Raw genomic sequence first — 20,728 nt, forward strand, 5'->3', positions numbered from 1 at the left:
GGAGGCGGGAGGGAGAGTTGGGGGCCCGCTCTGGCCCGAGAGGGCCAGGGGCGGGGCTGGGCGGCGGGCGCGGCCGGACGGGAGTTCCCCGGAGAAGGCTCCTTCAGCCCGAGTCCCGGTGAGTGCGAGAGCACCCGTGCCGCTCCCCAAGGCTCGACCCCTGCCAACCCGTCAGCCTTCACTCGGCCAGAATACCGAGTAGGGAAGGAGGGCCACCCCCGGGAAGGACCCCCGATCGCCTCTCACAGGGTATAGGGCGCCTGAACTCCCCCTCCCCCAGCTCTGTTGGCGGGTAGGGTCCCAGTGCTTGCTCGCTGACATCCCTTCAGGGGACTCTACTTCCTAATCACCCCCTACCTCGTTCGGACCCGCCTTTCCTTCGCGCCCAGGGTACACAGTCGGGGATCATCCCGTCTTCCCCAACTCGTTTCCAGACCTCCACTAGCCGGAGAGGCAGCCGGGACCCTCCGCCCCCTACACAAACACTTATCTCTGGTGGGGGACAAAGCTCGGGGTTCACTCCCCTTCCCTGGATCCCTCCAGAGTCCCCAGGCTTCCCCAATCTAGGGGATTCAGCGCCGGGACGCTGCTATGGACGACATTTTCACTCAGTGCCGGGAGGGCAACGCGGTGGCCGTTCGCCTGTGGCTGGACAACACGGAGAACGACCTCAACCAGGGGTGAGCTGAGGTGGCTGGTGGGTGAGAAGAAGGGCAAAGACCTGCTCCTCTCCGCGATGTGGGGTACTCACGTTGGCTGGGGGCAGCTGACTTTCCTACCCAGCATGAAGAGTGCAAAGCACAGCCTGTGGGGGGCAGAGGGTCTCCACAGAGAAAACTGTGTTTCTGCTGACTCTTGACTGCTCCTCAATAAGAGTTTCATAGTCAGAGGCTGCAGAGAGCTTTCCAGTTTCAGTGAGCTGCACTGGCATAAGCTAGGAGGCAAGAGTGTCTGGAAATTGTCTACAGGTCCATATGGCTGCAGGAGAGAACTCTCAGCTTCTGTGGGCTGAAGCATTGGGTATGAGTGGGGAACCACAGGAGATAAGACTGGAAAGGTCTGCTGCAAGGGTCAGCCAGATCATGCAAGGATATTTAGGCCATAATAAGGCCATTTTTCTAAGAACAAGGGTTTAAACCCTTGCTGTGATATGAGATTGTTCATTTAAGTGTCATCTTGGATAACTTTTGAGGAGCAGGTGGCCATGTGGAGGGGGAATTGCTTAGTCCATCCCAGAAGTGGTGTTGCCTTAGACTAGAATGGGGGCAGATGAAAAAGAAAGAAGTGATCGGATTCCTGAAATCTTTAGGATAAAGAATTTATGAGACCTGGTGTGGAGAGTGAGGAAGGTCAAAGATGATGACCAAGGGCTCTGGCTTGGACACTTGGGTGGATTGTGGTTACTTTTACGGAGTTGGACAAGACTGAAGGATGATGAGTGCTGCTCTGATATGTTAGTGACTGTACAGCAAAGTGGAAATGTTGAATAGATTGTTGGCTATGCAGATTTGGATTTAAGGACAGAGATCTGACTTGGAGACACAGATTTGGGAGGTATTAATGTATAGACAATACCTGAAGACACAGGTGTGAAGGAGAGGGGATAAGAAGCCTACAAGACTGAAAAGGAGCCACTGGAGGTTGTATGAGAAACAGGAAAATATGTTAGTTAAGCTCGGACAAGTGAATTTTCAACAAAGGGATAGTGGTCAACAGAATAGGCTGTTGAGAGGTCAATGAACTTGAGCACTTTGAAGTAACTAATGAATTTACAATTAATATATTGGATGATCTTTGTGAAGGCTGTTATACAGGGAAACGGAGGAAGAAACCAGACACCACCAGGTTCCTTCATTTAAAGTACTATGAACACCTCCTGTGCTGGGTTCTAGAGGCCCAGAATCAGACATAATGCCAGCCCTCAAGGCAGCAGCCTGGTGGCAGGTTGAACAGGAGGTGAGGAAATAGAGAAAGTGAATGTAGACAAGGTTGGCTGAGAAAGGAAGGCAAGAAAAGCAGTAGTGGTGTTGATGATTCAGGTTGGTGGTTTTGATTCAGGGTTTTTTTATTTAAAAATTTTATTCCTTCAGGTTAGGAGAGTTTACTATTTAAGTTTGAGAGGTAGGGATCACCTATCATCTTCATCTAGGCTTCACTCATGTTCTCTATGCTATTCCTCCATAATTCCCAGTCACTTTTTCCATTTTTCATATTCTTTCATAATTTCCATAATTCTTTCATAATTCTTCAAAGGGTGCTCTGGTAAAGAGTGAGTACCCTTATTATTTTGTTGGTAGGGTTATAAAGGCTTAGTTGAAGTTGTCCAGTGGGACTTGCATCTTGTAAAACTCTGGTGCCAAAACGTGAAGGGCTGGCATTAGTGAAACTGGAAGGCTTTGGTGCTGGTTTGAGGAGATAGGCTTTGGGGGCCCAAGCAGGCTAAATGCTGGATATGAGGTGAATTCCCTGTACGCCTCTTTGGGATTACAGCCTGTGGCCCTGCGATGACAGGCAACCTGACAGTGAGCAGAACCCTTGTGCCCATACTTTTGCCCTCATGCTCTGGCCTGCTCCTTGCCACAGACTGCAGGAGGCTGATAAACCGGGCACAAATTAAAGAGCTGGGAGGCAAAACTGACTGATAAGTAGAGGATAGTAGTTGCTTCAGAGAAGAGGAGGAGGGGGAAATCCACCTCCCAGGAAACCTTTTGGCTATCTCTAAGTGAGCTGATGAGGGCAGCTGTGGAGGGAAGTCATTAAGTTAAAGGCCACGCCCCACTCTCATCCCGAGGGAGGGGGACATCTGTGTGGCCTGCAGTGGCCAGACCTCTGATCTACTCCAGGCCATGCCCAGAGCCCCCACAAGGGAAGTGACCGCAGCACTAAGGCATCCGGAGGCTGCGGTCCCAGACCACGGACCGCCCCCTGCCCCGCCCCTTGGATCTTCACCGGAGCCCATGCTGGGTACTGGAGGGAATTTCCTTTTATGGCCCCAGGCTGTCAGGCAGACCCAGCTCCCACCAAGTGTTTTTTTCTTTTTGTACAGTTCTTTTACTTTAGAAAATACATGTCCTTTAGGGGGAAAAATTCTGATCCAGTTTTCTTTCCAAAGAAGCCATTCTCATTTTCCTCTCCTCATTTTCTGGGCCCAGGATTGTTTGAATAGAGGAATCGTGTTTTACCAAACCAAATCCTGGTTTGATAGCTGCCTCATCAGTAATGACCTATCAAAAGAACTTCTCTTTTTCATCATAAACCCTTCCAAAACATTATTTTCATTGCAGTCCATTTTTAGATCTTAAGTTTCAGTACCAGAGCCAATCAGGAAGCTTGCTCCCTTTCCCATGAGTTGTGGCCTTCCTTCTCCAAGACACCCTTCCCTTGCATTAATATGCATTAAACACTTGTCTCTTCTCTCAAGAAGTTCACAGTCTTGCAGACAAGACAGCCCATTCAATTTTTACAATCCAGTACACAAGTGGTATAGGAGGGGGATGTATGAGATGCAGTGGAAACAGAAAGGACTAACAGATGTTGCAAAAGGAATACAGAGGAAACCAAATGAAGAATGGTACCATTTAATGAGAGAAAGGCTCATGGGAGATGATGAAGACAATGAATCATATGGTTTTGTTGGGATTTCAGGTGGTGGTTGGTTGGGTTTGAAGCTCAGGGGAAGGTCTTAATTAGATAGCTTTGGAAGTTGCTCGCATGAATGAGAATCAGTCCTGGAGAGGTAAGGTTTCCGGGAGAGAATATGCAGAATAACTATCAGTTTTTCTTCTGTCAAAGCCTTTGTTCCCATCCCCCCTCCAGATCAATAACCATTGTCCCTTCCTTAAAGGGACGATCATGGCTTCTCCCCCTTGCATTGGGCCTGCCGAGAGGGCCGTTCTGCTGTGGTTGAGATGCTGATCATGCGGGGGGCACGAATCAATGTGATGAACCGTGGGGATGACACCCCCCTGCACCTGGCAGCCAGTCATGGACACCGTGATATTGTGCAGAAGGTATGTATGAATGCTCCCTCTAACCTACATCTTATACATGCCTGGCAGTCACAAGCACATGTACTCCTCTCTCCTCGCATGGTTCAACCCGTCTGTCATTTGTGTCTTCTGCCTCTTCTACTTGTCCATGGGACCAGCTGCTGCAGTATAAAGCTGACATCAATGCAGTGAATGAGCATGGGAATGTGCCCCTGCACTATGCCTGTTTTTGGGGACAAGATCAGGTCGCAGAGGTGAGTGCTCATGCCCGAAGCCCTGGGATGAGTGGGAAGCAAAGTCTGAGCCTGAATGGGAGATTCTAGAACCTTCAATCCATCCTGTGAGTACTGCTGAATGTGTGGCATTCAGAGTTGATACTACATCTGTATTCATGGTTGGTTGTGACCCTCAGGGAGGCAGCAGGGCCCCTCATCACAACCACCTTTTCATTCTAGGACCTAGTGGCTAACGGGGCCCTTGTCAGCATTTGTAACAAGTATGGAGAGATGCCTGTGGACAAAGCCAAGGCACCCCTGAGAGAGCTCCTCCGAGGTCTGTCCCCCACCCCCAGTTTGTACCCTCTTGTCTTGTCCCCCCACCTATCTCCTCGCCCCATACTACAACTGAAGCGAAAATTGTTTTTCTTCCCCAGAACGGGCAGAGAAGATGGGCCAGAATCTTAACCGTATTCCATACAAGGACACATTCTGGAAGGGGACCACCCGCACTCGGCCCCGTGAGTCAGCTGTAAGGGGAGGGGAGGGGTGGTTGAGGGAATAACCTTGAGCTCCTGGGGCTGGGTTAGGGGGAAGCTTGGGTACCTGACCTGCCCACACTCTCAGGAAATGGGACTCTGAACAAACACTCCGGCATTGACTTCAAACAGCTCAACTTCCTGGCAAAGCTCAACGAGAATCACTCTGGAGAGGTGACCCTGCCCTTCTTGCCCCTCCCTCCCCAACCCCTAACCAATTACCTGCTCTTCACCTGCCTTAAGTTTTTCCTCCGGTAAGTGGACAAGAAACCAGTGGCCTTAGTTAAAGCCTCCTAAACCTTACTTGTCTCTCAGCTATGGAAGGGCCGTTGGCAGGGCAATGACATCGTCGTGAAGGTGCTAAAGGTTCGAGACTGGAGTACAAGGAAGAGCAGGGACTTCAATGAGGAGTGTCCCCGGCTCAGGTGCGGTAGGGCCTAAATGGGAAGCTGCTGGTTCTGAAGAACCCGGAATAGCACCCAAAGGGAGATCTTTTATGCTGATCTCAGCTAGGGATGCTCTCCCTCTTCCAGGATTTTCTCGCATCCGAATGTGCTCCCAGTGCTAGGTGCCTGTCAGTCTCCACCTGCTCCACACCCCACCCTCATCACACACTGGATGCCATATGGATCCTTGTACAATGTGTTACATGAAGGCACCAGTGAGTAGGGGATGCCAAATCTCAAGGGATGGGGGCAGGGTGTGTGAGCCTTTCCAAACTATTTAACTCTTGCCTCCTTAGATTTCGTTGTGGACCAGAGCCAGGCTGTGAAGTTTGCATTGGACATGGCAAGGGGCATGGCCTTCCTACACACTCTAGAGCCCCTCATCCCACGACATGCACTCAACAGCCGTAGTGTAATGGTAAGGTCACACTTCACTCCTGGCCCATGCCCCCAGAGCCCTTTCGCTGTCTAGAATAGGACTTACCTCCTTCCACATATCTATCTTCTCTTCCTCAGATTGATGAGGACATGACTGCCCGGATCAGCATGGCCGACGTCAAGTTCTCCTTCCAATGCCCTGGGCGCATGTATGCACCTGCCTGGGTGGCCCCTGAAGGTGAGTGAGGGCATCGTGTTGGGAGGTAGAGAAGGGCCAACTCAGTAGTAATGGAAGGGAGCAGAGACAGGACAGGCAGCTGGAATAGATAAGTCCTGTTCCTCCAGCTCTGCAGAAGAAGCCTGAAGATACAAACAGACGCTCAGCAGACATGTGGAGTTTTGCAGTGCTTCTGTGGGAACTGGTGACACGGGAAGTACCTTTTGCTGACCTCTCCAACATGGAGATTGGAATGAAGGTGAGAGCACAACTGTGTGCACTGGTGTCAGAGGAATGGTGGTGGTAGTGACAATAACTATAGCAGGGCTGGGCTCTTCCCATTTTTGTTAGAATATACGGTAATCCTGTCCTGAGGACTAGAGGCCTCTCCCCACAGGATATTCAAGTCCTGAGACCCATTTTATTTTTCCCTGTATTTGCAGGTGGCACTGGAAGGCCTTCGGCCTACCATCCCACCAGGCATTTCCCCCCATGTGTGTAAGCTCATGAAGATCTGCATGAATGAAGACCCTGCTAAGCGGCCCAAGTTTGACATGATTGTGCCCATCCTGGAGAAGATGCAGGACAAGTAGAGCTGGAAAGTCCTTGCCTAAACTCCAGAGGTGTCAGGACACGGTTAGGGGAGTGTGTCTCCCCAAAGCAGCAGGCTTCTGGTTGCCTCCCCTGCCTCCAATCATGGTACTACCCCAGCCATGGGGCCCATCCCCCTGCCCCCATCCCTACCACTGCAGCCCCCAAAGGGGCTAGGCTCAGAGCTTTGTCACTTGCCACACGGTATCTCCCGGCATGGGAGGGACCAGCCCTGCCTGTCACAATAAAGTTTATTATGAAAACAGGCTGGTGTGGGGACAAGGGGACAGACAAGTACATTTAGGTTGGGTGGCTCAGGTGAAGTAGTGCGGCTTCTTCACATTGATGCCATACTCGCTGAGGGCAGGGGTCAAGTCCTCCATGGTTAGAGTGTACTTGCGGTCCTGAGGGAAGAGGGAAGAGCACCAGCTGAGCATAGGAATCCCAGATTTCAGTCCCAGGTGGGTGACCCTGAGTAGGTCTTTCACCTCCCCTAGGGCTCAGGTTCCCCAAAGGAGTTTCAGGATAAATTAAACCTCCGATGCTGTGGGAGGTAATTACTGATTCAATGAGCCTCCCCTCACACCTTGCTCTTGCTTCGGGAGCTGCCAGAAGCTGTGCCCTTCATTTTGCAGTGCTGTAGGGCATCGTTGGCAATATCTGAGATGAATTTCTGGGCAGCTAGGGAGATGAGCCGAATTCTAGAGAGAAAAAAACCGGTGTGAGAAAGAGATGGGGCAACAAACTCCGCACAAGCACCCAAGACTCTAACTTGCCCAGACTGTACTCACATGCGTGGGTCCGAGGCCTCAAAGCCAGCGCGGTTCAGGTAGTAACCAGTCACTGCATCTGGGATCTGAGAGATCAAGGAGACGACAGTCAGCGTTCGCCCTGTGCAGTGCCGGGCTGAGAGGGTGAGGGAAATGGGTGGAAGGCCTGGCTTTCAGGAAGCTCACAGTTTGGGTGGGCAGAGGGTATAAACCAAAGAGCTAGTAGGGGAGCAAGTACAAAAGGAAGCTAGAAATCCAGGTGGCGTAGCGGAAAGTTGGCCTGACAGCGGGTCAATAGCCTTGTTCAGGCAGGAAGCCCACCGTAGGCGTGTAATCCTCCAGCTGCATCAGGAAGTCCACCAGAGGCGTGCTGGACACCACCGGCTTCACGTCTCCGTTGGCCGCGCTCGGCAGCACGTAAACCCCGTTAGACATGGCCCCCTCCGGGGGCGCCGCGCCGCCCGCCGACACCGGAGCTGGAGGAGAACCAGCAAGCTGAGACACGGAGGTGGGAGGCACGGGGCCCCAGCTAGGTCTGCCTCAAACCCTCTGCCCTCATCCACTATTGGCCCCAAGACCTAGGCGCTGCCCTGACCCTCACCCGCCCCAGTCCTCACCCGCCCCGCGCCGCTCGGCCGGCTCCCCGGCCCGCGCCGCCACGGGTCCCGTGCCCCCTGCCGCAGCTCCAGCCCCAGGTCCCCCTGCCGTCCCCGCAGGGCTGGCCTTGTTCTCCGCAGCGGTGCCGGCGGGCAGCGCTGCGGGGGCCGAGACCGCGGGCGTCGGGCCCGGGGCCGAGGCGGCGGAGCCCGGCGCCGCCTCGGGGTCCGCGCCGGAGCCGCTGCAGCTCATCGGGCCGGTGGGAGAGGCGGCGAACAGAGCCGCTTCCGCTTCCGCTCACGTTACGCACACACCATGGGTAACGTCACACGCCCCGCGCCTCGCCCCTCCCAAGTCGTGTTTGCAGTCTCTCTTGCCTCCCGCGTCCTACTTGTCAGTCTGCCCGCGAAATGGCGCAGACGGGCCACTTCCCACCCCGCTGTACTCTTAGGCCCTTATGCCGGCATAGGAACCGTGAATGTCGAGGACGCTCTTCTGCGGGTCTGGGACCACTTGTGCAACCTGGCGCTTGAAGACTGCTTTCGGACAGTCCTCGACCACCGGTTGCTTAGTAGTCTGCATCCTTTCTAGTTCCCTTACTCAGCCCTTTACGGGTTGGAACGCAAGCCCCACTCCCCTCCAGCTGTCCAGAGAAGTGAGGGCAACAGGACAGCGCACGGTGCTGCTGTAGATGGGGAGGGAAATATTTCAGCTTGAGAAAACCACATATGCAAAATCACAGCGAGTGAGGGTGGGGTTTTCAACGCAACATTTATTTAATTCCCAATTGCCGTAACTGAGCTAGGGCCTGGAAATACAAAGTTAAGTAGGACGAGGTTCTAGTCCTCTAGGCACCAACAGTCTTGGAAAGGGAGGCAAACAGGTAAACAAGCATTTTCAGTACTATGTTGGAGTTAAAATACTAGAGGTAGACACAGTATGCGGTGCAAGGGAGGAAGGGAACGAACATCTACTGCCTACTTCTTTGTGTCAGGCACTCTATCAACTTTATTCCATTTAATTATTCCCTGATTATTGTGAGTGGCAGATATTGATATCCCCACTTAACAGATTAGAGAAAAGATTCAGGGAGATGAACTTACTTGCCCAAAGCTCTCTCGTAGTCTACATCAGAACGAAAAATCAAACAGATTTGGTGTGAAAAAAGCTAAAATTTTTTTTAACTAATTTCAACTAACTTCAGAGAGCCAAAAGGTTCACAGGAGGAGGTGACTTCTGAGCTGAGTCTTTAAAAGAATCCTGGAAGCCAATCAGGCAAAGGGAGTCAGAGTTCATGTTAAGGGTGCAGAATATCTTGAGCAAAAGTGAAAGTGGTGGTGGGGGAGGGCAAGGAGAGCAAGGAGGGTAAACACTTTGTTATTCAAGAACAAATAGCAAGGAACGGATAAGGTTTGTGAATCATAGCAAAAAGCCCAAATTTGATCAGTAATCTTTGAAGGGTTTTAAGTAAATGACCTGATGAGATTTGCATTTTACTCTGGGAAAATGGTTTTGAGGAATGGATGGGCAGGAAGTAAGGACACTTTTTGCAAGGGTCTCTGAACAATTCACAGGGGAGAGAATATGGCTCTAAGCTAATGTAATAGCAGTGGAGATGGAAAGAAGTAGATGAGTTCTAGATATAGTTAGGAAATACAACTGGCAGGACTTGTGTCTTGCTAAAGCTATATTTAAGAGATAAAGTCAGTAGGAGTTATTGATTGACAGTAGTAATGGGGAGGAGGAGGTGAAGGAAATGGGAGTCTAGGATAACACTTAGATTTCTGGCTTGGTTGGAAGAAGCATAGTATCATTTACCAAGAAAGAACACAAGAGAACAGTCTGGAATTGGGAAAGGAGGGAGATGAAGTATTGAGTATTATACAACTTGCATTTGAGGTATCAATTACTGTTGGATATAAAGTCTGATTTTGTGAGATTGTGATAGCTGTGGATACCAGGTGATTAATTTGTTTCAGGGAACATTGAGAAGAGCAAAAGACTAAAGATGAAGCAATGAAGTATACCAACATTTAGTGAGGAAGGAGAGAATGAATGACGAAGTGGGAACAGTCAGAAAAGAAGTTAAGTCCTGAAGTCTAAAGAAGGAGAAGTGGACAGCTCTGACGGAGAGCCCATAAAGCAAAGACTGGGAAGTGAGCACTGGATGAAGCAGCAGGACAACCATTGTTTGTAATTGCCAGGGAAGTAAAGAGTGTAAAAGTGAGAGCAGAGGTCTCATTGCAGTGAACTGAGAGAACATAAAGTGAAAGTGTACACAGACAGCACAGACAACAGTTTGAAAAAGCTTGGTTGAAAAGAGAAAAGAGAAATAGGAGGGGGTTTGGGTGGGGTAGGTTATAACAGTACTGGTTATAACATCTGTAACACTACTGGTAATAGCATCTGTAAGAGGAACATGAGGCAGGAGTAGGGAGACCTGAGCGTGATGGAGCAGGGTAAGGTTGGGAGACACGTCAAGCTCAGAGCATTTCAGGGTTAGGAAGATAAGCTGTCTGCAGCAGTCAGTGGTTGATGGTTCAACAGGGCTTCCAACAGTGCAGAATAAGGGACCGAGCCACCAGCTGGGGGGCAGGGAACAGGTCAAGGGTTGATTAATGTCTTCAGCAGAGCTGGGAAGTTGGGTGTTCCCCAGCCTGTCACAGGATCCCAGCCAGGGCCAGAGCAGAAACCCTGACCCTGCACCTCTTCATTCAGACAGGACTCATGGCAGCCATGGGTTACCTAGGGAAAAGGTGGGCATCACATCTTGTACCAGTACTAACAGACTAAGCTCCCTTACCTTGTATTCACATTTCAGAACCCCATCAGAACTGCCCTCAAGTTCATCTTTGTACTCCCCATATTCATTAAAATGTCCACACCCTTCCCTTCCATACTTACATCAAAGAGTCCCGCCCCACGCTGCTTATAGAGCCTTGGGTTGAGAAAGCCAAGAGGGGGGCGGCCGCTGAGGATTCTATGTTCGTTTATCAGGGATAGTAGCCCACCAAACACTGGAGTAGAGGCCTGCAAAAGTGAGGGTGGGAGTAGAGGTTAGGGGTTCAGAGGAATTGGATTTGGGGGAGGAATGTCTGAAAGGATCAGAGGTCTCTGGAGAGTCAGGGATTCTGGGTGCAAGGTCTTTGTCGAGGGTGAGGATGGTTCCTGAGTGGGGGTTTGGAGCCAGGCTGATTCTTACCGAGGTGCCAGACACCCATGGAATGGGCACGCTGTTGCTGACCACCCAGTAGCCATCGGAGAGTGCGGCCACATCTGGGTAGGCACGGCCACTGGCATTGAAGTAACTAGATGGTGGTACGTGAGGACTGGAACTCAGGAACTGGGCTACAGCTTCCTCCTGAAAGGTGTTGTTGAGTGAGTCTTGTCTGCTGCACTGAGGATCCCTCCCACCCATCCATCCACACAAATACACATACACACCTGGTATGAAGGCTGCGGGAACACATTGCTGAAGCCACCCCCACTGATGTAGTCAACGATCTCATTTGTGACTCTGAATGGGTTCTGGAAGGATGTGCCTCCCACTGTGGTGACATAGGGGCTGAGAGCAGAAGACAACACTCAGTTTGTCGGGGTGCCCAGGGGACCTCCAAAATATGTGGAGATGGGTAAGTATGGGCTGGGTCTTGCTAGAGGCACTGGACTCTGGGGGGAAGCATGTACATGGGGGAAGACTAAGAGGTTTTGCGCCCTCGGGGCATGGCCTGAGGTGACGGTGCACACTGTTCTCTACAGCACATTCACCAAATCTTCTACTAAAATGCTTGGGAACTGAGGAAGAGGAATACTGGGAGCTGCGTTTTACTCAGGAGCCGAGGGACCTAGACCTATAGGAAGAAGAGGGGAGTGCAGTAACCAGAGCTGGTTAAACTGAGGGCTGAGCTACAGGAGCACCTGGTGGGGTCAAGGCAAAGATTCCAGATTATGAGGTCATAGATGGAAGATTGGTGGTCACAAGTAAGTGATGAGCTGGAGTGCTTACCTAGAGGCAGGGAAGCTGGGACGGAACTGGTGTCTTCCAGAGACAGACCAACACCCAGCCCCACTGTCACCTAGAGAAACACCAAGTTTAGCACTCAGATTAATTGGTCAGAGCTTGATATGTGTGTTCAGATGTCAGCGAAGAAATTAAAGAGTTATTACTGCAAGAGGTCAAAGTTTAGAGGTCAGATCAGTGGTCCCTGTTGAGTTCAGATTATAAGTCAGAGATCACAAGAGTTCCTGTGGGGTCAAAGTTTAGAGTAGGAGGTCACCTGATGCAAAGAGCAGGGTGAGACCCCGAGCGGCAGCCTTCATGAACTCGGTGTTGACCCGCTGGATGTAGGCGCTGCTGAGGGAGTCCTCATCATCTCCATAGCTCACGGTGTGCACATGTGGCAGGGCTGACTCATTACTGAGCACCAGGAGCCACTGCAGGAAGGGCTCTTGTGACTCATGCCGGCCTGGATTTGGGAGGTGGGGGAAAGCACAAGGGCAATCATTTGGGAGGTTGTCAGGATCTCTTTCTCTCTCATGGGATTTCCTTGAGGGAGTAGTGATCAACACTCCCCACCACCCACCTCCCCACCAACCAGTCCCCTTGGCAGTACCAGGGCTACTGTAGACCCAAGTGGAGATGTTGGCGCCGGCACTCATCAGGTACTCCACATCTAGACTGGCCTCGATCCCAGCCCGGCCCCGGCCCTGTTGTCCAACCACACGGGCTACTGACGCTTGGTGTGCAAAGTTCCCACCAAAGAGGCGCATGAACTCAGCCAGGTCTGAGTCATGGAAATACTGCTCCAGAAACTACAAAGGGAATCAGAGCAGATATCATCGGTCAGAGGATGCAGCCTCAAAGTCAGGGCAGGGGACACTGCTCCAGGTCACAGGATAGTGGGTGAGAACCCAGGGGTGGAGTCAGGGAGCAAGCCCCACACTGGGGAGGCACCTTGGGTAGGGTGTGAGGCCCCTGGAGCTCTCTGCACAGCTCACCTGGGCACAGGCTTGGCTGTTGTTGGTTGTGCCGGAGCCCACGTCTTGTGCTGTCAAGTTGTATCGCTGACGGATCACGGATGGGGTCACGCCCAAGTGCAGGCCAACAGTCCCTGACACCTGTGGCTCAGGGCGTTGCCTCAGGGATGATGTGGGGGGAAAGCGGTGCAGCCCCCCCACTGTGGGGAGGGGTCAGCCTTGAGGAGGAGATCTTTTAGACTCCAATCCCCACTTTACCACTGACCCCACCCCACACCCGCCATGGCATCTAAACTTTTCCAGCCCCTGGCTCTATGTGCTTCAACCCCCACCAGCCCCACTTGGTGTTACCAAAGTCCACATGAGGGGCCAAGGCCTTCGGGAGCTGGTATGGACGTGGGGACCTTATAACATGGATCTCTCCAGGTCCCCCCACATAGCGATGAAACTCAGCCCCAGAGAGCAGCAGTTCTGCCTGTCTGGAGGTCAGAGATCAGAAAACAGAGGTCAGAAAGCATGGACAAGAGCAGAGGAGGCTGCCTGAGCATCACTGTTCATTGTTGTCTCCCCATGTGTTAGCTCTTACCCACAAGTACCTGCCCCCCCTCACCCTAGGTCTCAGTTCTCTCCCATTGGGGTGACATGTCTCCCTGATGGGATGATTGGTACCCTCCATGGGGCAATCATTCCCTCTCACCGGACACTCAGCCAGCAAGTCAGAAAGTCCCGTGTAGTCACTGAATGGCAGTTCTGGGCTCCAGCGGCCAAAAGCCATTTTTGGACTGTGCGGAAGGTCAATGGTGATGGCCGGACCAGTTCAGCCACATCCTCTAGGGTCAGGTATTTTCCTGCATAGATTCAGTAGAGGATCTTGCCTTCATTCATTGCTTTTCCAAGTTGCCTTTTTGTACCTCAAACAGGAGACATTGGGACTTCCCAGGAAAACTGGAACACGGTCTTGAGGGATGGGTGAGAACTTTCTAGCAAAAAGGCAGGTTGTACAGGTGCAAGCTATATTTGGGGGCCAGGGGAAGAAAAGACTAGGGAGACTTGGAATGCTATGGCCAGAAATATGGATTTACCCTAAAGGTCACAAGTTTGCAATTGCTGCATCAGAGCATGTATTGCCATGATCATAACCAACAAGTAAGGTTAAGAAGTTAAAATTTTTCATTTTAAGTTTATTTACAGTAAAAGTTTTCAAAACTTTCAGAACCAATTATAAGATGACACCTAATTTAGTTCCAGTCTTCATACTTGTTTTTAAGCTTAACGTGATAGTGTGTCACTATTTTCCTGCACAGCACCAGGCACATAGCTCCGGGGTAAATCTGAGACTGCCCCCCCAACACCCCTCCCCACCCCCCAACCTGAAGGGCTTCATGCAGGGGAGGGACACTATCCAGCATGACCACTGGAGCAAAACACTGTTTTAGAGCAGAGTAGGGAGCATGGTGGGGAGTGGGGTGGAGGGGAAGAGACTGCAGACCGCTCAGGGGGCTGGGCAGCAGTCTGGGTGCAAGAAAAAAACAAATGTATTGGCAGTAACAGGCAATGGTAAAAAGTGGACGAGGCTCTTTCAGAGCTGAACTGACAGCCCTTGAGTCTGACTGGAGGAGGAAATGGGCATGTTGTGGGAAGGTAGGTAAGGAATTTGAGTTGATGGGGAATCTGTACTGCATACTACTTCCCAATCTGTCTGGTAGCTGGTGAGTAGTAGAGTCAGAATCTGAATCCAGATCTGATCACACAGACTGTGCTCTTAATTTTCAGGTTTCTAGCCTGACACACGTGGAAAGTTTTTGGGGGAAGAATTTGAGTGAGTTTTGGACAGTTTATTTCCAGTTCACTTTTTTAAATTCAGAAACTCTTTGACGAGAGCCACTGCTATTCAACTGCCCTATATCACCACCTCCCCAGGCACCCAGAGCACGACCCTGACATTACGTGCACCATCCCACGCTCAGCCCAGCCCTGGGTCCCTCCATTGCATCCCACATCCCAGCCCCAGTCCCAGTAGGCACCGTAACGAGGAGAGCCGGGATCCGACACAGCCTGCACCAGCTCGGATAATCTTTCCACGTTCTGCTGTCTCAGGGCAAAAGTGAGACTCAGCTCTTCCTCAGAGTCTACACGGCCCAGGGACACCCAGCCTGGGGGCAACCTGCAGGGTCAGGAGTCATGAACATGGTCTTTGTTAGTGTGGGGATGGAAGGTTCAGGATTAGAGGCTGAGACCTGGGGTAGGATCCCAGAGGCAGATATGGCTCACAAGAGGTGAGTGATCAAGGACTGAGCCTGGCAACTGGGGATAAGACTTTGCAGTGGATACCAGGAGCTGGTAAGAGGTTGAGGGAGGCTGGGACGAAGACAGTGGGTGCAAAACAGGGCATAGGGAAGGGGAAGGTCTGTGCTAAGTCAACTTACGCCAGCTGCTGGTCAGGCTCCGGGCTGTAACTGCATTTGCCAGTGACGAAGAGGGCAAGGAGCCCTAGGAAGCTGCAGAGGCAGCAGGCGGGTTTTAGCCAGAGCTGGACTGTCACTGCGTTCCCACCCTCCAACACGTACTCCCTCCAACATGATCCCCTCCTCCCAGGGCCCCCTAATTCTCACCAGGCTTGGAGTCTCATTCTGCCTTTCTGGAGGTCTGCTGTCATGTGACAGAACACGTGAGCTCTAATATTCCACCACCGGCATCTGCCTAGAAACTGGTGACTGTGCTGGCTCCTCCCTCAAATGGGTGGTCCTGAATGCTGGAGAACGGGTGGGGCTGCCACCAGGATCCTTCCTCCGTGGCTCAAGGAGCACTGGGTAAGTCCAGGGCTCCCCACTGCTGCCAGAGTCCAGCCAGCACTCACCGTGGGGGTATAGGGCAGTGCTGAAGAGAGGGGCTCTGGGGCACACAGACCCACAGACATGGGTTCCTGCTTAGCTATATGGTATCAGGAAAGCCACTCAACCTCCTGGAGCCTAGGCTTCATTTAGAATATGAAAGCTATTGTATTAAAAGTCCTCTGTCTCATAGGGTTGCAGTGAAAATTCACAGCGATAAAGCAGACACACTGCTCACCAGAGCCTGATGAGGAAAAGGTTCAACAAGCTTGAGCTCTTATTACATGTGGACCCTCAAGCCTAGAGTTGATCATCCCCAAGATCTCTCCCCATTGGCCAATACCTCTCTAGGTCACTGCTACATCTCCCTGGCCTCCGGCCCTTGTTAGAGGGAAAGGCCAAGTGCAGAGATGTGATAGCCTCAGGCTAGGCCCGGGCTCCCAGTGCCATCCCCACCCCAGATGCCCCTGCGTCCAATACCCCTCCGTGCCTCCTGAGGTGTCCACAATGTATAGGGTGCCTTGCAATCACCCCCCCCCCCCCATCCTGACAGCTCCCACAGAGTACAGCCGGACACTGGATACAAACTGCAGTTTATTAAGGCTCCAGAGTGAGAATTGGCACTTGGTTCTGGGCAGGGGCAGGGGTGTCAGTGGAACCCAAAGGAGCTGGGCCTGAACAGGTTGGAGGGACCTCCCCCCATCCTCCCTACCCCCCAATAAATAAAGTCTCAGCTCCACCTCAAGGTGCTGGCACAGGGCAGGAAGCCCTCACTGAGGAGAACCCAGGGCTGCTGCCTCCTTCATACTTCTCCCCACACTGGACCTGGCCCTGGGTCAGTGCCAAACAGGGCCTCTGTGGCACTGGTGCTCTGATGGGGCCAGGGTGAGATGTGGGACCTGCTGCCACTGGAGGAGTTTAGGATGGGGAGCTGGCCTCCCCCGTGGCCAATCATGGTCCGAGGCTGCCCAGGGCAGGCTCAGATGGGGCCTGCATTGGGGACACTGTGCGCATCCCAGGTCGGGGCCCAGCCTGGGCCACAGCTAGATGTGCAGCTCCGTGTCATCAGGTGGCTCCAGGCCAGACTCTTGGCTGAGTGCTGAGGCTGAGGGGCCCTGGGCCACCCCAAATGGTGAGACAACGGGTGAGCGAGCAGCCAGAGGAGACAGTGAGGGAGAGAAGCTGGGGGACATGGCAGCTGAGGATAGGGAACCTTCGTGGCTGATGGGGGAGCGGTGAGAAGCTGGTGGGAAGATGGCCCGGGTTGCAGCCGTGCTGGCTGGCTTAGGGGGCACAGACTTGGCTCCTGGGTGGGCCACAGCAGTGATGAGGGGTGGTGGGTCAATACGGGGAGCCGGGGGACATGGCCGAGCTTCATCCTTGAGCCGGGCAATCTCTGTGAAGACACTGGCCAGTGGCTGGAACTGAGGGCACCAGCTCAGCAGGTAGTCCCAGTTATAGCTGCCACGGAGCTCCTCCTCACCAGCCACAATGGCCGTCAGTGCACCTGCCACACATGGCTTGCCATCTGCTGGGAAGCCATAGTCCCCGGTGGGTGCAGGGCTCAGGCCACAGCCCCCCAGGAAGGCTGTGGCAGTGGCTGGTGGGCCCTCTTCTCGGTACAGAGTGGCTCCTGCACCTGGCAGCAGCAGCCCTGCCTTGCGGCCCTTATACCAGGTATCAGGGGCAGGTGGCTCACAGGATGTGTCACTCAGCCCGTCTGCATCCTGCTGGATGCCTGAGTCGGGGCCACGGGCAGCCAAGGAAGAAGCCACACTGGCCACACGTGGGAATTCATTGATCATGCGGATCTCGTCATCCTCTGCAGCCTCTGCTGAGCCTCTACCACTTGAGTGTGAAGGGTCCAGGGAGCCACCACGGGGGTAGGGTCCTCCAGCTCCTGGCCCACCATAGCTGGGGAGAGTCTGGTGATAGAGGTGCTCTGAGGGCGGTGGGCTGGGCGGCTCTCGGCCTAGCTTCTGCAGAGAGCCACTGGCCAGGGGCGCTGCCTGTGACATTGGACCAGGTGCTGCCTCAGCCTTGCGGCTACGGGCCCGCACCAGCCCTAGGACCAGTGCTGCTAGAGCAAGCACCACCACAACTCCCAGGGAGGCCGCCACAGCCCCCACCAACAGCAGGTTGAGGTCAGGTGCCAGGCCCAGGGCAGTATGGGTGATATCTACAGTCACAGGCACTGTGGCACTCCGGGAACCAGGCAGAGGCCCCCGTGCCACCACCTCCAGCCTCAGCTCCCGTGGTGCCTCACGTCGTGTCCGGCCTCCACTCCCAGAAGTGCCTGTCCCGCTGCCTGGTGCCCGACTGTCCACTCGAAGGTAGAGAGCACCTGTAGTCTGGTTGATACCAAAATAGGGGGAAGAGGTGGCAAGGGAATAGAGCACCAGGCCATCAGCACCTCCATCCTCATCTGTGGCCTGCACATGACCCAAGTTGTAGCCACGCCGGGCACCTTCTGGCACCTGGAAGTGGAAAGCTGGAGCCAGGAATACTGGGTCATACTCATCCTCCCCTGTCACCAGTACCGACACAGTGACCGAGGCTGAGAGATTCCCGGCATCGGCAGCACCCACCAGCAGCTGGAAGCTTCCCGTATGCTCATAGTCGAAGGCCACTCGTGCCCTCAACTCTCCTGTTGAGCTGTTCAGTGCAAATGCTTCACGGCCCTCAGGCCCTGGCCCGGCCTCCAACAGGCTGTAGCGGAGCCTTCCGAAAGCCCCAGCATCCCCATCAATCGCATGCAGAGTGGTCACAAGAGTGCCTGGAGGCTGGTTCTCTGCCAGGCTGGTGCTGAGCAAGCTCAAAGGGAAGACTGGGCCATGGTCATTCACATCCTGGACTTCGATAGTCACTGGTGCCAGAGCGAAGTGTGTCCCAGCAGGGTCGGCAGCCTGCACTACAAGCTGATGTCGAGACTGGGTCTCACAGTCCAAGGGGTGGGCAAGTCGCAAGGCACCTGAACTCTCATCCAGCTCAAAGAGCCCAGAAGGGTCACCTGAGCTGAGCGTGAAACGCACGAGGCCATGAGGACCTGGGTCAGCGTCAGAGGCCTCCACATGCAGCAATTCAACTCCAATGGGTGTGTCCTCAGGAACTGCCATGCGGTAGGATGCTTGAGTGAAGACAGGTGGGTTGTCATTGACATCCAACACAGTGACAGTGACAGGAACAGCTGAACTGCGAGGTGGCTGGCCCCGGTCAGCTGCAGCCACAGTTAAGTTGTACTGGGTTAGGCTTTCAAAGTCTAGAGGCTCAAGCAACACCAGGCAGCCCAATGCCCGGGGACCTAGTCCACCACCTTCACCAGCCTCAGCCAGCCGGGGTTCCAGCTGGAAAACTCGGCCTCGGTTGCCACTGACGATGCTATAGTCCACGGTGGCATGGGCGCGGCTTTCATCGGCATCTGTAGCCTCCAAGGTGAGCAGGGTGGAACCAGGGGGCAGATCCTCAGTCACAGCCACACGGTAGTGTGGCAATGAGAAGCTAGGGGTATGGTCATTCTGGTCCTGCAGCTGTACATGCACTGTGGCTCGTGCTGCCCGGCCTGGCATCCCATGATCTCGTGCTTCCAGCACCACGTCTACCACTCCTGGCCCCTCATGGCCCAAGGCCACTGTTCCCACTGTTGTGAACAAGGTCCCTGAGATGAGAAGGGAATGGAGAGAAATATGCATTCAGCAGAGACTGTAGGTGAGCAGAGGGGTGATCCTTTGGGGCCTAGGAAATGGCCTTGAAAGTCAGACTTCAGGGAATAGCCTGCGCTGGGAGTTTATGAAATGGTTTCCAGGATTCAGGAAATGGCTTCTAGACATGCAGTCAAGACAGGGTTTAAAATAGAGACTAAGGAGGGGAAATTTTTCTCTCTGGGTCAGGGATCCAGGAGTTAAGAATTCAGGCAAGAAATTCTAGGAAGGAGGTCAAAATATGGCCCATCACAGTCAAAGATAAGGGGTCAGATCCTGGGAAGGACGTACCATTGTTGGGGTCAACACTGAAGCCCTCAGCAGGGGAAGCCAGGTGGTAGGAAATGTGACCATTGGCACCTGAATCCTGGTCAGTGGCAGAGACGGAGAGAATGGCACTGCCTGGGGGGGTGTGTTCAAGCAGTGTCACCTGAGGGGTGAAGACAAGTGTTTATGGCCAAGCTTCCCAGCTGCCCTACTGTCCACTCAGCCTATGTTCTAGAGCCTGATCCCATGAGCCCTGCTGGGCATCCATGCCAGCTTGAAGCCCATACTCAGTACTCAAACTTCCCACCTTCCTCCATTTCTGGGCACAGGATGAAGTACCTAGACACATTTCCTAGGACGTGGAAGACTGGTTTGAGATGGGACCCTCCCATCCTCAGGGCTCCATCCTCAGGTCAGTTCCAAGATCCAGCCCTCCCTCCCCCCGCTCAGACACTTCTAGCTGTGTCACTTCCTTCCAACGTGAACAACACTGGGCCCAGGTGTGGGGACATCTGGCTACATCAATACCTGGTAGAGGCTCTGCGAGAAGGCAGGTGCATTGTCATTGACATCCTCCACAAACACTGTGAGGTTAGCATGGCCCTCATGAGGCCCGTCATGTGCCAGCAGTTGCAGGTGGTAGCGGTCACGTTGCTCAAAGTCCAGGGGGCCCGTGAGTGAGAGGCGGCCTCCATAGCGACCTATGCTGAAGGGATCCTGGGGTCCAGATGGGCTCAGCACATACCACAGCACGGGTCCTGAGTCCACATCATTCCCTGTTACCTGTGCAATCTCTGAGCCCAAGAGTGTATCTGTAATACATAGGACATGTGTGTCTGGCATGGTCCCAGACACCCCTGGAGCCCCAGGGTAGGGTACAGTGCCACCCTACTACCCTTTGTACCTCTCACTTTACCCAGCCCTCACCTTCTGACACTCGGAGCTCCCAGGGCTGGGGGATGGTGGGGCGATTATCATTGGTGTCGATGACCATCACCGTCAGGGTAGCTGAGCCCACCAGGGCTGGGCTTCCTCGGTCTGTGGCCATCAGTACCAGTCTGGACACAGAGAACAAACAAGAGTGGGGCCTGGGGATAAGGGAGAACCTTGGGCAGGGCTAAGAGGACACCCGACAGGCTAGAGGTCTGGGGGACTCAGGATGTGGCCTAGGAGTTGATGGGGGGGGGGGACAGGGCAGGGCTTGAAACTGGAT

General features: G+C 53.4%; 4 protein-coding genes and 2 long non-coding RNA genes across 9 annotated transcripts in view; 2 read left to right on the top strand and 4 right to left on the bottom strand.

Moving 5' to 3' along the window:
- The first annotated feature begins 11 nt into the window (after positions 1-11).
- On the top strand, positions 12-6,640 carry ILK (integrin linked kinase). Of its 3 annotated transcripts, none has more exons than XM_042904079.1 (13): positions 12-118; positions 544-680; positions 3,845-4,010; positions 4,148-4,243; positions 4,445-4,541; positions 4,642-4,725; positions 4,832-4,917; positions 5,059-5,168; positions 5,277-5,404; positions 5,486-5,607; positions 5,706-5,805; positions 5,913-6,043; positions 6,228-6,640. In XM_042904079.1, exons 2-13 carry the CDS (start codon positions 592-594, stop codon positions 6,375-6,377), a joined length of 1,359 nt encoding a protein of 452 aa, XP_042760013.1. In that variant the 5' UTR covers positions 12-118; positions 544-591; the 3' UTR covers positions 6,378-6,640. The 3 variants fall into 3 exon arrangements, with proteins under 3 accessions (XP_042760013.1, XP_042760015.1, XP_042760014.1); XM_042904081.1 differs by lacking the exon at positions 12-118 and adding an exon at positions 129-249; XM_042904080.1 differs by lacking the exon at positions 12-118 and having other exon boundaries at positions 265-680.
- On the bottom strand, positions 3,563-6,276 carry LOC122199236. Its single transcript, XR_006193431.1, has 2 exons — positions 5,674-6,276; positions 3,563-4,150 (listed from the first exon to the last, which is right to left on the bottom strand). It is a non-coding gene; the product is annotated as an uncharacterized LOC122199236 (long non-coding RNA).
- On the bottom strand, positions 6,613-8,009 carry TAF10 (TATA-box binding protein associated factor 10). The gene is made up of 5 exons (XM_042904082.1): positions 7,763-8,009; positions 7,467-7,621; positions 7,167-7,231; positions 6,962-7,076; positions 6,613-6,779 (listed from the first exon to the last, which is right to left on the bottom strand). Exons 1-5 carry the CDS (start codon positions 7,992-7,994, stop codon positions 6,690-6,692), a joined length of 657 nt encoding a protein of 218 aa, XP_042760016.1. The 5' UTR covers positions 7,995-8,009; the 3' UTR covers positions 6,613-6,689.
- Positions 8,010-8,133: 124 nt separating this feature from the next.
- On the top strand, positions 8,134-9,976 carry LOC122199237. Of its 2 annotated transcripts, none has more exons than XR_006193433.1 (2): positions 8,134-8,313; positions 9,722-9,976. It is a non-coding gene; the product is annotated as an uncharacterized LOC122199237 (long non-coding RNA). The 2 variants fall into 2 exon arrangements; XR_006193432.1 differs by lacking the exon at positions 8,134-8,313 and adding an exon at positions 8,320-8,625.
- On the bottom strand, positions 8,495-15,386 carry TPP1 (tripeptidyl peptidase 1). Its single transcript, XM_042904078.1, has 13 exons — positions 15,332-15,386; positions 15,146-15,217; positions 14,744-14,883; positions 13,417-13,567; positions 13,071-13,198; positions 12,741-12,919; positions 12,356-12,554; positions 12,020-12,208; positions 11,749-11,818; positions 11,187-11,307; positions 10,945-11,103; positions 10,647-10,772; positions 8,495-10,487 (listed from the first exon to the last, which is right to left on the bottom strand). The coding sequence occupies exons 1-13, from the start codon at positions 15,373-15,375 to the stop codon at positions 10,347-10,349; spliced, it is 1,719 nt and encodes a 572-aa protein (XP_042760012.1). The 5' UTR covers positions 15,376-15,386; the 3' UTR covers positions 8,495-10,346.
- Positions 15,387-16,131: 745 nt separating this feature from the next.
- DCHS1 (dachsous cadherin-related 1) overlaps positions 16,132-20,728 on the bottom strand; it is a 33,772-nt gene continuing 29,175 nt past the window's right edge. Inside the window, exons 18-21 of the mRNA XM_042904076.1 lie at positions 20,443-20,573; positions 20,044-20,327; positions 19,540-19,678; positions 16,132-19,205 (exon numbers count right to left, since the gene is read on the bottom strand). Coding sequence (XP_042760010.1) covers positions 16,594-19,205; positions 19,540-19,678; positions 20,044-20,327; positions 20,443-20,573 — 3,166 coding nt within the window. The 3' untranslated portion in view covers positions 16,132-16,593. The remainder of the gene's footprint in view (positions 19,206-19,539; positions 19,679-20,043; positions 20,328-20,442; positions 20,574-20,728) is intronic.

This window comes from Panthera leo, chromosome D1, assembly GCF_018350215.1.
Source record: "Panthera leo isolate Ple1 chromosome D1, P.leo_Ple1_pat1.1, whole genome shotgun sequence".
In the NCBI taxonomy this organism is placed as follows: Eukaryota; Metazoa; Chordata; class Mammalia; order Carnivora; family Felidae; genus Panthera; species Panthera leo.

Coding starts and splice junctions, on each gene's coding strand:
- ILK (XM_042904079.1), top strand. CDS start 592: ATGGACGACATTTTCACTCAGTGCCGGGAGGGCAACGCGGTGGCCGTT. Junction 5,608..5,705: donor TCAACAGCCGTAGTGTAATG/GTAAGGTCACAC, acceptor TCTCTTCCTCAG/ATTGATGAGGACATGACTGC. Junction 6,044..6,227: donor ACATGGAGATTGGAATGAAG/GTGAGAGCACAA, acceptor CTGTATTTGCAG/GTGGCACTGGAAGGCCTTCG.
- TAF10 (XM_042904082.1), bottom strand. CDS start 7,994: ATGAGCTGCAGCGGCTCCGGCGCGGACCCCGAGGCGGCGCCGGGCTCC. Junction 7,622..7,762: donor GGCCGAGCGGCGCGGGGCGG/GTGAGGACTGGG, acceptor GTTCTCCTCCAG/CTCCGGTGTCGGCGGGCGGC. Junction 7,077..7,166: donor GAGGCCTCGGACCCACGCAT/GTGAGTACAGTC, acceptor TTTTCTCTCTAG/AATTCGGCTCATCTCCCTAG.
- TPP1 (XM_042904078.1), bottom strand. CDS start 15,375: ATGACAGCAGACCTCCAGAAAGGCAGAATGAGACTCCAAGCCTG. Junction 13,568..14,743: donor TCCCGGCTCTCCTCGTTACG/GTGCCTACTGGG, acceptor GAATCTATGCAG/GAAAATACCTGACCCTAGAG. Junction 10,488..10,646: donor GTGGGGCGGGACTCTTTGAT/GTAAGTATGGAA, acceptor CCTTTTCCCTAG/GTAACCCATGGCTGCCATGA.